At 41.6% G+C, this 15780-nt stretch overlaps 1 protein-coding gene across 2 annotated transcripts; it reads left to right on the top strand.

Annotated features, from left to right (window-relative positions):
* The first annotated feature begins 284 nt into the window (after positions 1-284).
* On the top strand, positions 285-11439 carry LOC117760041 (C2 calcium-dependent domain-containing protein 4C). Of its 2 annotated transcripts, XR_004613602.1 has the most exons (3): positions 285-388; positions 1305-3611; positions 11428-11439. XR_004613602.1 is itself a non-coding variant. In XM_034582740.1 (2 exons), exon 2 carries the CDS (start codon positions 1356-1358, stop codon positions 2607-2609), a length of 1254 nt encoding a protein of 417 aa, XP_034438631.1. In that variant the 5' UTR covers positions 285-388; positions 1305-1355; the 3' UTR covers positions 2610-3613. The 2 variants fall into 2 exon arrangements, 1 of the variants encoding a protein (XP_034438631.1); XM_034582740.1 differs by lacking the exon at positions 11428-11439 and having other exon boundaries at positions 1305-3613.
* The last annotated feature ends 4341 nt before the right edge of the window (positions 11440-15780 follow it).

Raw genomic sequence — 15780 nt, 5'->3', positions numbered from 1 at the left:
CCCCCCCCCCCCCCCCCTGTAATGTGCTGACTTAATGAAGCTTCGTTTGCCTGCAGCTGCGATGAAAACAACAAAAACGTGTCTTCAGTTTTGCGCAGTGCTGAGTGTTGAATAATGGCTGTTGGCTGTGCAGGATAGACGCGTTAAACCCCACCTGTAAGACTCATTCTCCCTCTCGGTGTGTTTGTTTATGCATCTGTTGTGAAACACGAAACGCAACAGTTGGATCTTATTGGTCAGCCGCCGCCGCGCGACGCGTATAAAGCGCAGCGCGGAGCCTCCGGGGCAGAGACGGTCTGAGGGCGCAGAGCCGCAGCGCACAGTTCATCCGGGGAGAGGAGCCACCTGTTAGAGACGGAGCCGGAGGACACGAGTTTTCTTTGCTTCTGTAAGTATTTTGATCTTCAGGTTTGTGTTGCTCAGATCTGTGTGTTCACTTGTCCCAGGTTTCAAGGCGATGTTACATTTTGGAGATGTTGAGTGGCGCGTAAAGAGAGGAAACCTTCTCGTAGCTGCTGGATTTTAGTTTCCAATTTATACACAGAATATTTTTCTTCTACCTGTCAAGTTAAAACTCAAAAGTGCAAATGTTCTAAAGAAGCATAGAGATGTTAGATTATTACCATTATAAATATTACTTGGCTATTACATCTGGACAAAAAAGTGAGGGGGATTAAAAAGAAAATCTATTGTAAAACAGTTTTTTTCTGCCCAAATATTGAACATCATGTGTTTGGTGAAACTGAAAACTAGGATTACATGTGAATTTTCTTAGTTTAAAGAATAAAATGCACATAAACTGTCCTTTTCAGTGTAATACATGTGGAATAGTGAAATAAAGACTCTCAATCAATATCAAGAATAAACAATGAAGGAGCCTCTTTGTATTTGTTCATCGATTCCTACTGACACTGCAAATCAATCTGCAGACTCACTTTCATTTGGTGTTGAGTTCTGATTCATATTTTAAATCATTTGTCAATTTCAACGACTTTTGCTCCTAAAATGTTATGAGCCTATTGAATTAACTTCAGTCCCTGCAGAAGGCGCTGCAGTTTATAACCTGAATGTGAGAGATTTTACTCTCCAGTGTCTGTAGTTATTATCTCCATTATTTAAGCTCAAGTTCAATACCCTGGCTTTGTATTATTTCCTTGTTTGTTCAGTTTTAAGCTTAAATACTTTAGGCTTTAATCTCAGATTGTGTTTCACACATCAGAGCTACGACACCTGGCTGTTATTTATATCCCTCTGCTCCCTCCTCTGATCATTAACATCTCCCCCCTGTGTGTTATTAATTGCAGACGCACTTGACTGGCCTCACACACCGCCACATCCCACTGTCTGGTGGGACCATGTGGGTTCTGGATAAGATCCGCGGGTCGGTGGAGAGCGGCATGCTGCGACAGGGAGAGAACGGGGACAAGAAAGGCATAGCCCCGGCTTACAGCAACGTCCTCACTCCAGACAAGATCCCAGACTTCTTCATTCCCCCGAAGCTGATCAGCTGCACACCGGAGCCCGAGCTCCCTCACTTGAAACTCAAGGAGGGGTTGCAGCCGTCCACATCAGAGCACACTAGCGGTAGGAAGATCAGCAGCCCGAGGAGTCCTCGTCTGGTGACCAAGATCGCAGGAGACACCAAGAACTTGCTGAGATCAGCAAACCGCCACATCATACAGATAGAGAGCGCTGATGACGTTGTGGCTGGAGACACCAATGCAGACCCCCAGTCACAGACAGCTATGTCCCTGCCTTACGTTCCCAAGACCCATACATCGTACGGCTTTGCCACCTTGAAGGAAAGCCCCCACACCCGCCGAAAAGAGTCTCTGTTTCACTGTGAGCTCACCAGTCCCATCACCTCCCCGAACATACAGAGGAAGACCCCGGGGAAAAGCAGTGAATCAGGGAACCACCTGAATCCGGCCGACTTCAACACCTCTCACATGAATCCGTATCGTTACTTCAGCGGTGGGGAAAGTGACACCTGCTCCTCGGCCGAGTCCTCACCCTTCAGCTCTCCTCTGCTCTCCCGCTCCGCGTCTCTGCTCAAGATCTTCACCCACGAGACGCAGGCCAAGGTCGTGAAGGCCAAGCGGACGTTCGCTCGCCACAGCTCCCTCTCCACCGACGAGTGCAGCTCGGCCGAGCCCAGCCCCAACATCCAGCGGCGGCTCCACGTCCCTTCCTTCCACGGCGGCGCCGGAGGATCCGACCACGGCCTCCAACAAGAGCACACCATCAACCTGCACAAAGGCGGCACGGTGAGGATCATGGCCAACTATGACTCCAGCACGTCGCGCCTGCTGATCCGCATCCTGGCGACGGGGAGTCTTTACGACAAGCACTTTGACATCAAGAGCATCAACTGCTGCGTGTCTGTCTACCTGAACCCGGGCAAGCTGCAGAAGCAGAGGAGCAACATCATCAAGAACAGCCGCAACCCGGTCTTCAACGAGGACTTCTTCTTCGACTCCATCAGCTCGGTTCAGGTGAAGAACCTGTCGGTGAAATTCAAGGTGGTGAACAAAGGCACCAGCCTGAAGAGGGACACGCTGCTGGGGGAGCGAGAGGTGGCGCTAACGAAGCTGCTGTCAGGCCTTTAAAGCTGCAGGAGCTGGAGGTCGGAGGAGGCACAAACCAAGGATGCTGACTGAAACTTAAATTTGATTTTTGCACTGGTTTCTTTACAATCTGCTCTTTTTATTCGGATCGCTTAAATCCCTGGACACAAAGGGAGAGGAAAAATGAAGAGGACAGAGATTCTTAGAAGAGAGGCTCTGAGATCTAAAGAAATTGGAGTCTCTTGATAACCGTGGTCCGCATGAAGGATTTATCGAGGTAGATTTTCGCCTGGCTCCTTCTTCCAAACATGCAAGCTCATTAAACCATCTGAGCTCGACAGCGACAGATGAATTTGACAGATGAAAGTAGTTTTGTCCGGACATGTCTCCCAGCCAACTTCCTCGGCCAGCTCTGGCTCAAAGGTGGGACAACACCTGTGCATCAGCCTGTGTCAGTGTCCTCGCGTGCACTGTGTTCTTGATGCGTGGCATGGTTTTATAACTGTAACGGGGCATAAACCCACAGCAGCACAGGACACATGGAGTCTACATCCACTGCACCATGTGTTCAGCACAAAGATGCCTTTGTGAATCAGCGTGAGCTTTGAAGTGGTACTACATCCTGATGTGCAAATGATCCTTTGATCCCAGTTACCATGGTCCACCTCCTGCAGGGGGGGGGGGTGGGAGCAGAGCAGTCACGATAATCGAATTCACACGCCCCCAAAATTTAATTAGAGTCCAATTGATAATGCAAGCTGAAGAGTGCCATAATGTGATTATTTCCCTACATGCCAGCATTGCGAGTATTGTTTTCATCCCTCTGTGTGTGTGTGTGGACAAAATAACTTAACAATGCATGGATGGATTTTCATTATTTGTGGAGGGAATATTACTTGGGAAGGTATCTCAAGATGATCAACTTTTGGAGCTAATTGGTCAAAGGTCGGCAAAAATATGGTTTGAAATATTAGAAATGCTGCAATATAATTTTTTCCTTTAGAGACCTGGATTTTGTGTATTGATCCGATACCAGTGCATTAAGTAATATAACGGTGAATATACTTTAAAGTAATGATATCAAATTGGTGCATAAATTCGTGTACTACTCACCGATACCCGACCGGCATTTTCAACAGTGTCTGCGGCCCTTCCTGATGCTATCGCTTTCGGAACATTTCTATCTAAAATAGTAAATTAATATCTCCTCATATAACAGGGCTATAGAGAGAATGTAAAGCTTATAGTGGTCAGAAAAAGATTCTCCTTCAATCTTGGAAACGGGTAGAAATATTGACTTATGATGTAGGATGGGATGCAAGGACTGTCTCATCTTAAACAGCCACCAGTTATGTCTTAACCACATGTAGTAACTACATGGATCCACTGAGTCAATGAATGTGGAGAAAGGAGCAAAGGCGTTCGCACGGTAAATCAAGTTCCTTCATGTAATCTACAATGTATATTTCTCATTGGTGAACTTTCTTGGACTTTATAAAGGACTGTTGTGCATCTTGCTACACAACAGACCTTCACCACATGTGTGCACCAACATCTCCACTCTGCATTCAGACTGGTCGACATCACCTTAGTGCTGTCGCAGATTCTCAACACCAGGAATACAAGAGCAGACGGTCACACAGGCACATGTTTAAATTTCCCTTACGCTTCAATTTATCATGTCAAATACTTCTTTCCATTATTTTATTACACTATTATCTCAACTCTGTGGCTGTGACTTTGTGCTTTACTGCTTTTTGGTTCATTCTGATTGCAATTGGAAACACACACAATTGGTCACACTTTTTACTGTGTAATTAAATTAAATACGCCATTCATGTAACATTTTATGCAAACAGGCTCTTGCCTTAGTCACAGTGTTGGCAGTGGACAGATACAGTACTTGTGTGCATGTACATGTAATAAATGTCTCATAAGAGAAGAATAGCGCTCTGTAGTCAAAGTGCAAAGTACCAGTTGCATGGCACAGGAACATGTCAATAACACACTGGTGTTTGCATGATGTGCTCGAAGTTTAATGAAACCCTAAAGCCTTACTGTGTGTGTGTGTGTGTGTGTGCGGGTGAGTGATGAAGAGGTATAGTGTGTGTTTAGCATGACATTTTGTCCCAAGTTGTTAATTTTCTATGTAGTATTTTGTAAACATGTGTGTTGGATTTGTACTGAATATAACTACATGCGTGCTGGTTTCTTCTATTGACAGTGAAGTGCCAATCATGCACTAAAGTGAGTAAGAAGTGCTGATGAGAGGCTTTTGAATTATGTGTGTTTCCACTCTAATGAAGCCGACTGGACCGAGCAGAAACGTCAAGAAAGACACACAGAAAAACAAGCAGTCCTCCCGAGGAGTCAGAAGAAACTAGCATTGTGTTTAAGCCCATTCAAAATCAGCCTGTTGGTACACTTCACAGCTGACACTCCACTTCCCAGGGTTCTCAGAGAGACGCCTGCAGAGTTTGAAGTCGATGGCAGGAGCGGCTGTCGAGAAACCAAAAGGACAGGCTGATTTGTTTGCAGGATTGCAAGTGATTACAGCCTCAAGTGCTCAGCAGAGGAGAGAGAAGGAATCAGACTGAGGATTCCCACACGCTGGCCCAAAGCTTCAGTTTAAATCCTGGGCGGCTTGACTCTCACATAGAGTTTGTAGCCCACTTGTAGCACTGCTGTTGATACGCTCTATTGTACCATTTCTATACAGTGACACTGTTGCTCGGCTTCGTGTGAAACTCGTTGGAATCCCTGTTGCAAACATACAGTGCCTGCTCGTTTACAGCTATTGTATTTTGTACTTAAACTTCTTGAACTATATTCACCCCTCTTGTTATCGAACCTTTGTTTTGTTCTCGCATGAGCTCAGTTGTGTCAGTACTAAATTTCAGTGGATTCTTATTGTGCGGTGGTGGGTCGCATTGTTCTCTGACTCTAGGTGGGGATTTTGTGATAAAATAATGATACACTGAGAATATGGGTAACATGTTCTTGAGTTTTGTTTTTACAACTAATTGCTTTGACTGTTTTTATGTGGCTTCTTTTTTAATATACATTGAAATACAGGGCAGGATAAAACAAAGTAAAAAAAGATTTGAGCAGAACAACCTTATCAATATACATATCTGAAGAATATCTATCATAGCTTAAAGAAAATTGTCAAAATATAATACTTAAACTTGACAGGAGAGGAAACAATTGATCTACTTTTTCCTTTGTAAAAGTTTTTTGGGTCTTTTTTTCCTTTGTTACAAGCCTCCATTGTTTTAAAAAATCCTTTTGAAATAATTTTGTCATAATGTTCCATGACTGCTCTGACATAAAAGCGCAGACACTGAAAAGAAAAACGTGGAATTGACATTTTACTTATTAAATTGATTTGTGCACCTTCTGTTGCTCTTGTGGTCGATGTTGAGCTGAGCTGGAGGCTTATTTCTAACAGAAACATACTGGATAATGTTTGATAAGTTCTGATGAGCCCACATGAAAAAAAGTAAAAAATGTTCCCTTGCTGATTGTTTTCTTCTTTTTATTTCACTATTATATATATACATTACATAACAAACACTATATAAAGTTTGTTTATGAGGAACTGTTAAATAATTGGGATGAATTTAAAATTGAGACACATTGAACGTTGGGTTATAAAGACTTTACTTGTCAGACTTTGTTCTACTTAACCTCAGTCCAACAGTTCTCCAAACTGAACGACCAGGTCCTAACGCAGAAGTTGTCGATCGTTAAACTACGTTGACTTCCTCCTTAGTTCCTGTCATAATTACTATGGCCTCTACAAGCAGCCTAACTTTAACGTAACACACACAGATGACCTGTGGTTTAGAGTTTTACAAGAGGAAAGTCTTGTTCAGTTTGCTGGTATCATTAGCATGTTAGCATGCTGTAGTGTTACAGAATATGGATTACTTCTTTGGGGTATTTCTTTGTTTTTTGTTTTCTTGCTGAGAGTTAGATGAGAGGGTTGATACTTCTGTCGTGTTTGTATGTTACTACTGAGTTACATTAGCATTAGCTCAGCAATCAGGCTAAAAGTGGCAGGAAACAGACTCAAATAATCAAAAATACACAGACTGGTATATCTTAAACTAATTATTTAACACTCTTCATTGTGTTTGTTTAATCCAGGACAAACTCTAATTTAAATGTGAGGATTAAGGACCAGTGCAGTGAATTAACTTTGTGTTGGACAAGTAGACGTTTTTTACTTTAAAATATACATATAATATGTGCTTTTCAGTATCAGGATTCATCCTCTTAGGACCATGAATATGCACCAGATGTGACAACAGCATATTTTCCTCTGGAAAAAAGTTGAGTAATGCTTTTTTAGTGAGTCATTTTAAATTCTAACCTTTATTTAATCGACAGAGCTATTACCAAAATAAATGTTCCTGTTATGCGGCCTGTTGTTGTGGTGAAATTCAACTCTTATATCCCTGCACTCAATGGCTGTTTGATTAGATTCAGTGAGGAGAAGCTTGATTGAAGACATTTAAATTGAGTATTGAGTAAAGCGTTAATGTCTGTGTGAGAGAGAGAGAGAGAGTACTGATACGTTTGATGTCGTGTTTTTATATATGAATATACTGTTTATAAACTGAAGTGTCTCTGAAGTCTTCCTGTCTTGACAGGTTCTCTCTGAAAAATGAAGCTGCAAAGTGCCGGTCCGTTACTTGACATTGAAATCTCTAATCTCTCTCCAGTTGTATATAAACAGTGGAGGCTGATTTACATGTGCTGTTGCTGTTCTTGTGTTTCTGGCTCTTTTTATTCTGTGATGCTTTACAGCCACCGACAGCTGCTCTGTGGTTACTGTGTTAATGGGTGTGAAATACTTACATTAATTCAATAATTAAAAGAAAAGTTTCCCCAACATCTCTGCTCATGTCGTTATTGATTCACAAGTTACCAGTTCACTTATTTTTGTTCCCATCAATTTGGGTTATCTGCCATAATGTTACACTCCCACTGGAAATGATTGGGATACTATGAGAGCTTTATCTGTGGAACTAATAATGTTGACAACTGTCTCACTATAAATACAAACACCATTTTTGATTATTTGACTTTATTTATTCCTGTACATTTCAAGTTTTAGTTTTGTTTAATTCCTTCTTATCATAGGCTGGTAAATCTGACTTTCAGCTCAACAAAAGCAGGCAAAACATTCATGAACAGAAGAAAAACATACAGAGTGGCGGTTTTGCAGATAATTTGCCTGTTTCAAAAAGATTACAAATAATTTCACCCAGTGATTTGTTATCTGTACCATGGGACTTAGTTCAAACTCATTATTTAGTTATTACTGACAATTTGGGATAATTTTGATTTTTAAATTTTGCTCAACTAAAATGTCTGGAAGTGTAGATTTCTAATCTTATCGACTACAAACAGCTCCAGATCAGTAACTTTTTTACTGATTGCATCTGTTTTATGTATTTAAATTCAGGTCCTGATCAATAATTGTTCTGGTGCTTGTAACCAGCACAATACTCCCTTTGTAAGTGTCGATTTTTTTATTCCAGGACATCAGTTTACAGCTTCATCGTGGTGCCACTGTGGCGTTTGAGTGAGATACTGACACAGAGGTGAAGTATGAGTGTGACTGACAGGATGAAGACGTCAATGTGGCCGTCCAGGCTTGTCGGACATTTTTGGTCAGGAGAGCACCACCGCCGCCATTTCTCCCTCCTCGTCTGATCCCCTGCAGCTCTGCCTCAGTCCTGTCCGTCTTCATAATGACCTGATTCACCACAGTTATGTGACACCCTCACTTCTTCGAACTGACCCCTCGTCTTGTTAACGTCGCGCTCCCACTTAAAATCCCAATTTTCAGCAGAGTTTTTTAATGCCTGTGGTCCACCTCGACTCGTCTCCCACGAATTAACACTCACAGCACACACAACATTAAACATCTCGACTCTGCCATGCATGCTCTCTCTAATTGGAGGGGTAAAAATACCACGTCATCACCATTAGCCTCAGGGAGGAGTCAGTCAGTTTGGAAGGGACGTGCGTGGGAGGAGACAGGAACTGATACACGCCAGGGAAACACTGGTATTAACTGCTGCCACTGTCACATTTCTGTTCCACCGCACATAATGTGACAGTTTTACCCAAATCTGCAGTTCAGCTCTACAGAAAGGTTTAGTGTCTTTCAGCTCATTTTGTTTTAACAGGGCCTCATATATGAAAGATTTAGTTCACCAAGTTCCTCATCGCAGACAGCTGCTTTTAACTTACAACACAAAAAAAGGAACACAAAGACCTACCCAGTCAGTTCCTAAACGCAGCGGGGAGTTAAGCCAGATATTTTCTTCAGAAGGTGGTCGAGAGAGAGAGAGAGAGAGAAAGAAAGAAAGCACAACAATCAGTTGGAGTCAGAACCATGGCTACATAAAGTCTAAATTGTACTCTACTTACGTAACACTCATATGGCCATAATGGCTGCTCACTAACTTTCTATTGAAGGAAGCTTAAGAGGAAACTAAATGTAGCCAAAATAATCACAATCTTCCCAGAACAATTTTACTGTTTTAACAATTATATAAAACAGTTTGTCAATTGGATTGAAAATCACCTGATCTGGCAGCAGTGAGATAATGTCTAGGGTCTGGTTAGTAACTTTAAGAAGTGCATGTCAGGGCATGTCTGACAGCATCTTTATGCAGCATAGGGGGAACCACATTTTCCACAATCTACCATGAAAAGATATCTGATAAAGTATGTTATTGCTGCATTCCTGCCCTATTGCTTAAACCTCAATTACAGCTTACATCAGCCCGACACATCTTGAATTTCCCACTTGTAGAAACACAACAATTGACATGTTAACAAACTTGGCAGCACAACCGAAGCCTTGTTTCATAATCTTAATGACTGGAGACTGAGAAGCTGGCTCCTGGGTTGCCTGTGTGATAGTGAGACACTGCAACACCATTCCCTCAAGGCGGCCTTAAGATATCACATTCACATCACAAAAACACATGAGTTCATCCTTGAGTCCAAGTGAATGTTTGCACCAAATTTGAAGAAATTCCCTCAAGGCGTTCTTCGGATATTGTGTTCACAACAATGGGATGGACGGACAACCCAAACACATAGTGTATATTATGATAATTACAGAGATGAGGCAGCTGAAACTCTTACACTGCAGGTTGGAAAGTCAGCAGCTTGTCCTGTTGCTCATCGTCTGATCCTGTGAGACACACACACACGACTGAAACTCTACACTCTGACCTCACAGATGAATTTATTCAGCTTTTGAATTTGTAATGGTTGAAAGAGGCGATAAACTCAAAATCAATCAGCTCAACAGGTTCACAGACGTCACATCCCAACACGCTCACACATTCACTCACGACAGCTGAGAGATGTTTGACCGATGGTTAATCAGAAACACTGTTTCTGTCCTTCTCCGTCCACGTCATTCAACAACCGAGTTACCTCAAGCAACTTTGCCGTCGCTATGACTGAACATTTCCACCATTTATTATTCAGGATCCCTCACAATCCCACACTGATTCTGTTTCTCTCTGCTCGTCCCTGCCGCCTCTAATTCATCACCCGCACACGCATGCAAAAAAACGATTAGGTTTCTTGCAGCAGCTGCACATGAGACGCTGCCACTGCCCCGACACTCCGCTCGCCGCAGCGGCAAGAAAACGTTTTCCAATATCCTTCATCTGCCATTGTTCATTTCCATCCCTTGGCGGATGTTTCTCACAGCTTGTAAATTGATTTATAATGCTGTCCTCTCCTGAGTGTGGTGGGGGTTGGAGGGAAAACACCGTGGAGGTTGGGAGGATCTGGGAATGGGTGCAGGGTCTGGATGCGACGTGGAGGTGTAGCAATGAACACCTGTATTCTGGAGAGCAAATCTGATTGGGGCAATTTTCAGCCCTGGCTTCCTTTGCTTCAGGGAGGAAAAGGTTTAGGGCTGTTATAGGCTTTAGGATTACTATGGCAACCGCAGAGCAGATTGCTCTCGAAGTGAAGGAATGAGATGAATGTGTACGTGTGTGCATGTGTGTGTTTGTGTGTAGTGGGGGGTTGAGTATTGCTGTGTAAATTACCATCCAGTGTAATTGTAGCACGCTGTGGTTTTTCCTGAAGCATTTACCCTCAAACAAAAGGCAACATTTTGTAAGATCAGTGACCCTCACGTTGTTTGCAACGTGTTGCAGATTTGATTCATTCAATCTGACACCGATTATAGATGCAGTTGCATTAAGGTCAAAAAGTCCATTAGAATGGCTTCTGCTGGTTTGCTCCTTGACATTTCTCTTATTATCTATTTGTTGAGTAGCGCTTAACATCTTCAGCCTGTGAATTGCAGTGTAATTTTGTTGTGTGAAAAATCATTTATAAAAGCACAACAAAATGACCTTTTAAAGGTCCAGTGTTTAAGATTTAGGTGAAAGGCATCTATTGGCAGAACTTAAATATAAAATAATCCTTGTGATGTTTTCACTAATGTGTTTCATTCAAATTGTACGAATTGTACTTTTCTTTACACTAGAATGGGGCCTTTATATTTAAATACTTTATATTGACATCAGGAGCAGGTTCTCTCTACGGAGGCCGCCACGTTTTTTACAATCGTCCCAAATGGACAAACTAAACACCTTTTGAGTTTATATGATGACTGAAGGTTACCACAGGTTCTCCTTCATGTTTGGAAGGGGAGGGTGAGGTGAGGGGTATTCAGCTGCAACATGCAACTTCACCACTAGATGCCTCTAAATTCTACACACTGAACCTTTAAAGAAAAGGCATCATCAATTTTAGGTTCTCTATTTTGTGAACAGTTTTTATTAGTTCATGCTGAGAGAAGAAAAACAACACATACAGTCCAGGTCAATTAATTGTTGGCATACCATGTATCAGGCATTGTCTCCTTACAAACAAGTAGTATTTAAAACAATATATCAATATCCATGTATGCCTTACAGGTAAGTTATGTTGTGTGTTACTTGACATGCATGCAGGAGTGACCACAGACATACGTTCGCACATATTTACAAAGAAACAGAAACGTTAGCATGCATGCACAATCACACAGTTTAGCATTTCTTATACTGGTTTTGTTGGTGGACCCACGATCCAGCTAAGCCTGTGTTGCCTTGCTCTGGACATGACAGTTTTCTGAGCATTTTGTGTAAACTGTTTAGCTATGAGAAACAGCACGTATACACATGGTGGGAAAACATGGTGTTAACAAAACACTGATATTCCGATTACTTTGTATGTTCACCCTGACCGATGTATATGAACAAACAGGTTGTCATGCTGTTAAAGGCCTTTACGTTGATTGATGTCACACCTCCGTCATTGCCCTTAAAGTCTGTGTTATAACACTTTCTGTGACACGGTGTGAGTGCCTGTCTCCTGGTATCTGGTCCTTTAGATGATTTTTTGCTAAACATTGATTGATCCGTTCCAGCTTAACAACCGTAACCCCACACTTCACGGTCAGTCAGGCTTTGGAGACTAACCATAAATAGATTTTCTGGATGCTGCTACAGCGGAGTGTCATGCTGCTGCTGTTCTCTTCATCACAGGAGGCATTTTGATAAGCACATGTGTAAATGATCATGTTTATAAAGTCTGTTTTGTATTTAGGTGTGCAGGTCAGGGCAGTGTAGCGGTAGTATTAGGGAATGAGAGTGACAGCGAGCCGCTCTGCTGAACTGATTGGCTCACTTGTTTGTGTTCCGGTGTATCATCAGCAGGCCAATCCGGCAGACGTACTAAAAATACAAAATGCTGGTGGTGTTTTTCATCATCAATTTCTCGCATTGGCAGAACAAGAGAAACATACTTGCCATTCTCACACCGTGCTTGATTTAAAGAATAGCCAGAATAGAAAACGGCTAGATGGGTGACGTGCTGTTTATACTCTTTTGTGACTGTAAAATATATGTTTTCAAAAGTCACCAGATATTTTTTTACAATTGGTCATTTTACAGTACAAACAGCAAGCACTTTAGTCAGTACTTAAGAATAAAAATAGTTAAAAGTTGTGGCCCATGTCCATTTAGATGTATAGCTGTGAGACCACGGTCAAGAATAAAAATAAGATTAGTTTTTTTTAAATTATTTCTTTAAAGAAATCCACCTGCTTTTCAATTTTCAAAGTTGTTCCTGATTATTTTTCTCTTTATCGATTAATTAACTTAATGGTTGCAGCAGTTCATTGATTAAAGGTTTAATTTCTAAATGAGATATTCATGTTATGTAATGGCATCTGCTCTACCAAAACAACTGATGGAACTAGAAGGATGCACAGAGCGCATTACCCCACCAAGGCTAACGCTCCATCTAGCAATTGTAACGAAACATCCTGAATTGAATCGTTTTTTTCGTTTCGTGGAAAAATCAGTTTAGTAGTCTAGGAGTTGAGGTGTGTTTGCAAACTCGTAGCTCAATTCTCTGTTGGATTTTTTCTTGTGTAAAATTAAATGCATATAAATTGGTTTGTCTCGGTTCAAAAGAATTTGAATTGAGATTATTATACTGTACATCAGAAAAAACTACAGTCTAATTTTGAATGCACTGTTTTCCATGTCCACTAATTGAAAGTGCTATAAGTCTATGAAAACCAGACCAGTGCTGCACATTCAAAACATTTTTAAAGAATCATAACACCTGTTGCAGAGTTTGGGAACCACACAGTGGTGCTGAGATCGTGTGATATATTGTGTGTAACCAAATGTTCAGTTAACACCCTTCTATGCCACCTTTTTTTTTTTTGAGAGAGAAACTTACATCTGACCAACTCCTGGAATTGGTGTTAATTTACTAACCAGTAAAAGAATCTGCAACTGTCATTTTCAGAGGCTAAAATACCAACGGCAGCTGGCGAAGAATTAAAAGCTGTTTGAAACCAAAGATCAGTTGTTTTCCACAAATGTTCATATGTGCCAGAGCTCAGATTCAAAGCTTTACAACCAACAGCAGTGACAGAGATGAGGTTTGGCTAAGAGTCAGCTCCAATCACATTTGAATCCTTTGTCAGACGTGTGAGTGACTCTGTAGATAAACAGGCTCTGAGCACACGGCTGTGTGGAGTCCTGTCATAGTCTGGTTCCTGTATTAATCACCTGGCAGCCAGCAGTAGCATTAACAATGAGCTTTGTGGGCCTGGTGGTCTTCAGTGACCCTGTGACCGTCTGCTCCCAGTGGCCCCAACCAGTAAGATGGCTGACCCTCAACCGCCACTGCTGCGGACCAAATCCATGGTGTTGGGGTTACCATAGCAACCAAGGGGACATTTGCCACAGGTTTCTGAGGAACATCGGGCAGTCAGTGTTGCAGAAAAGGCATTTTCTAGGTGTTTGAAGTCAGATGAAGCAGGCAGTGTGCAATTAGCTGCGAGAGGCCAGTTCATGTATAAACATAGCGACGGGGGGGTTTAACAGAGCTGAAAAAGAACTCATCATTTGATCTCTAATCTTGACCATTGTGTTGTGTATATATACATCTAAATAAATTAGGGTCAAACACAAATGACTAAATGACTAATTCATGTTTTTCTTCATTGTTTCCACTGTTAAAAGGCAACAAATTGAATCATCACAAATTCCATGGTGAGAAAGCAGATTTGTTTCACAGCCTGAGACAGAATGATTTGAGTGTCACAAAAGAGTAAGAATACCAGACCATCCATCCATCCATCCATCATCAATACCACTTATCTTTTGAGGGTAGTTGTCCCAGCTGACATCAAGCGAGAGGTGCCCTGAGACACACCCAGCTATGAAACCCAGAGAAAACCCACGCAGGAGGACAACTCCACACAGAGACCCCTGCTGGACCAGGATTCACGCCGGGCACCATATCAGACATATTTTTCTTGAAAGAAATCCACCTGCTCTTCAGTTATCAAAGTTGTTCCTGATTATTTTTCTCTTTATCGATTAATTTACTTAATGGTTGCAGCAGTTCATTGATTAAAGGTTTCATTTCTAAATGAGATATTCATTGTTATGTAATGGCATCTGCTCTACCAAAACAACTGATGGAACTAACGCTCCATCTCGCAATTGTAAAGAAACATCCTGAATTGAATCGGTTCCTTCGTTTCGTGGAAAAATCTGTTTTGTAGTTTTTGCGTAATCCTGCTGAACTGGAACAAACCAACAAACCAACAGAAACATCAACTCCTTGGCGAAGGAAATAAAGAAAAACTATTGACATCATTTTCATCATCAAAACTAAATCACTGTATAGGACAATCAATTGCATCCTGGAAATCTTTACTGATAAAGATTAAGCATTAGGCTACAGCTTTCTGAGACAGAACAATCAATATTCACTGTGAATTACCCACTTTCCTATTTACCAGACAAATGGAGGAGGTTCATAGAATAAAAACTGTGAGCGTTCATCTTCCCCTATTTGTCACTAACAGGAAAAGACCCACCTCAGTGACTCCTGTATTGATTTTTTATGATGGAAGTAAATTTGCAACGTCCCTTTTCCAATGAAAAGCAATAAAGGAAATGAAGGTGTTTTTCATTAACTAGTCATCAACACCCTGTTGACAAGGCGAGGGCTATTTTTCTCCATAATCTCTCATCCTGTCAGGACAATATTGGGGAAAGTACTGTTCTGTTTGTTTAGTTGTTCCCTCACAAAGCAACTAATTATTCATCTCCTCCAGCAGAATGACAACATCCTGCCATGACGTGCTTGTCAACATATGTACAAGATACCGTTTCACCTCCAAAGCCCTCGTTCTCACCCTCACACTCGGTATTATCTCTGCATTACTGGATCATGTTTGGGTTTTTTTCTCTTCACGGCTTCACAGGTAGAGACAACGTCCCATAGGGGCTTTTTGATTGACACCTCAACCACGAGCTGTGTGCATTCCCCACAGGCTGAGGTAAAAGAGGCTCATTGTTTTCATTTGATTGCACAAAATGTTCGGAGACAAATGTTACCGTAAAGAACAAATCAACATAGAGGGTAATTTTAAGAATTTGTGCCACAGGGTCAACTAGCGACGTCAGCTCTTTGGGATTGAGTCCATAAGATGTTGTCAGGGTATCAAACACACTATGATTAAATAAATAATTGTATTAGTGTGTCAGTGTGGGGTTAGCAATCTGATGATTTTGCATTGTGATCTATGAAGACGTCCACAATCTACCTAAGGGAATCATAGAGATCGTAGCAT

Source organism: Hippoglossus hippoglossus, chromosome 4, assembly GCF_009819705.1.
Source record: "Hippoglossus hippoglossus isolate fHipHip1 chromosome 4, fHipHip1.pri, whole genome shotgun sequence".
NCBI classification, from domain to species: domain Eukaryota; kingdom Metazoa; phylum Chordata; class Actinopteri; order Pleuronectiformes; family Pleuronectidae; genus Hippoglossus; species Hippoglossus hippoglossus.
The sequence above is the reverse complement of the archived record's forward strand: the minus strand, read 5'-3'. Positions and strand labels throughout refer to the sequence as shown.

Excerpts from the sequence above, each read along its gene's own strand:
- LOC117760041 (XM_034582740.1), top strand. The coding sequence starts at position 1,356 with ATGTGGGTTCTGGATAAGATCCGCGGGTCGGTGGAGAGCGGCATGCTG.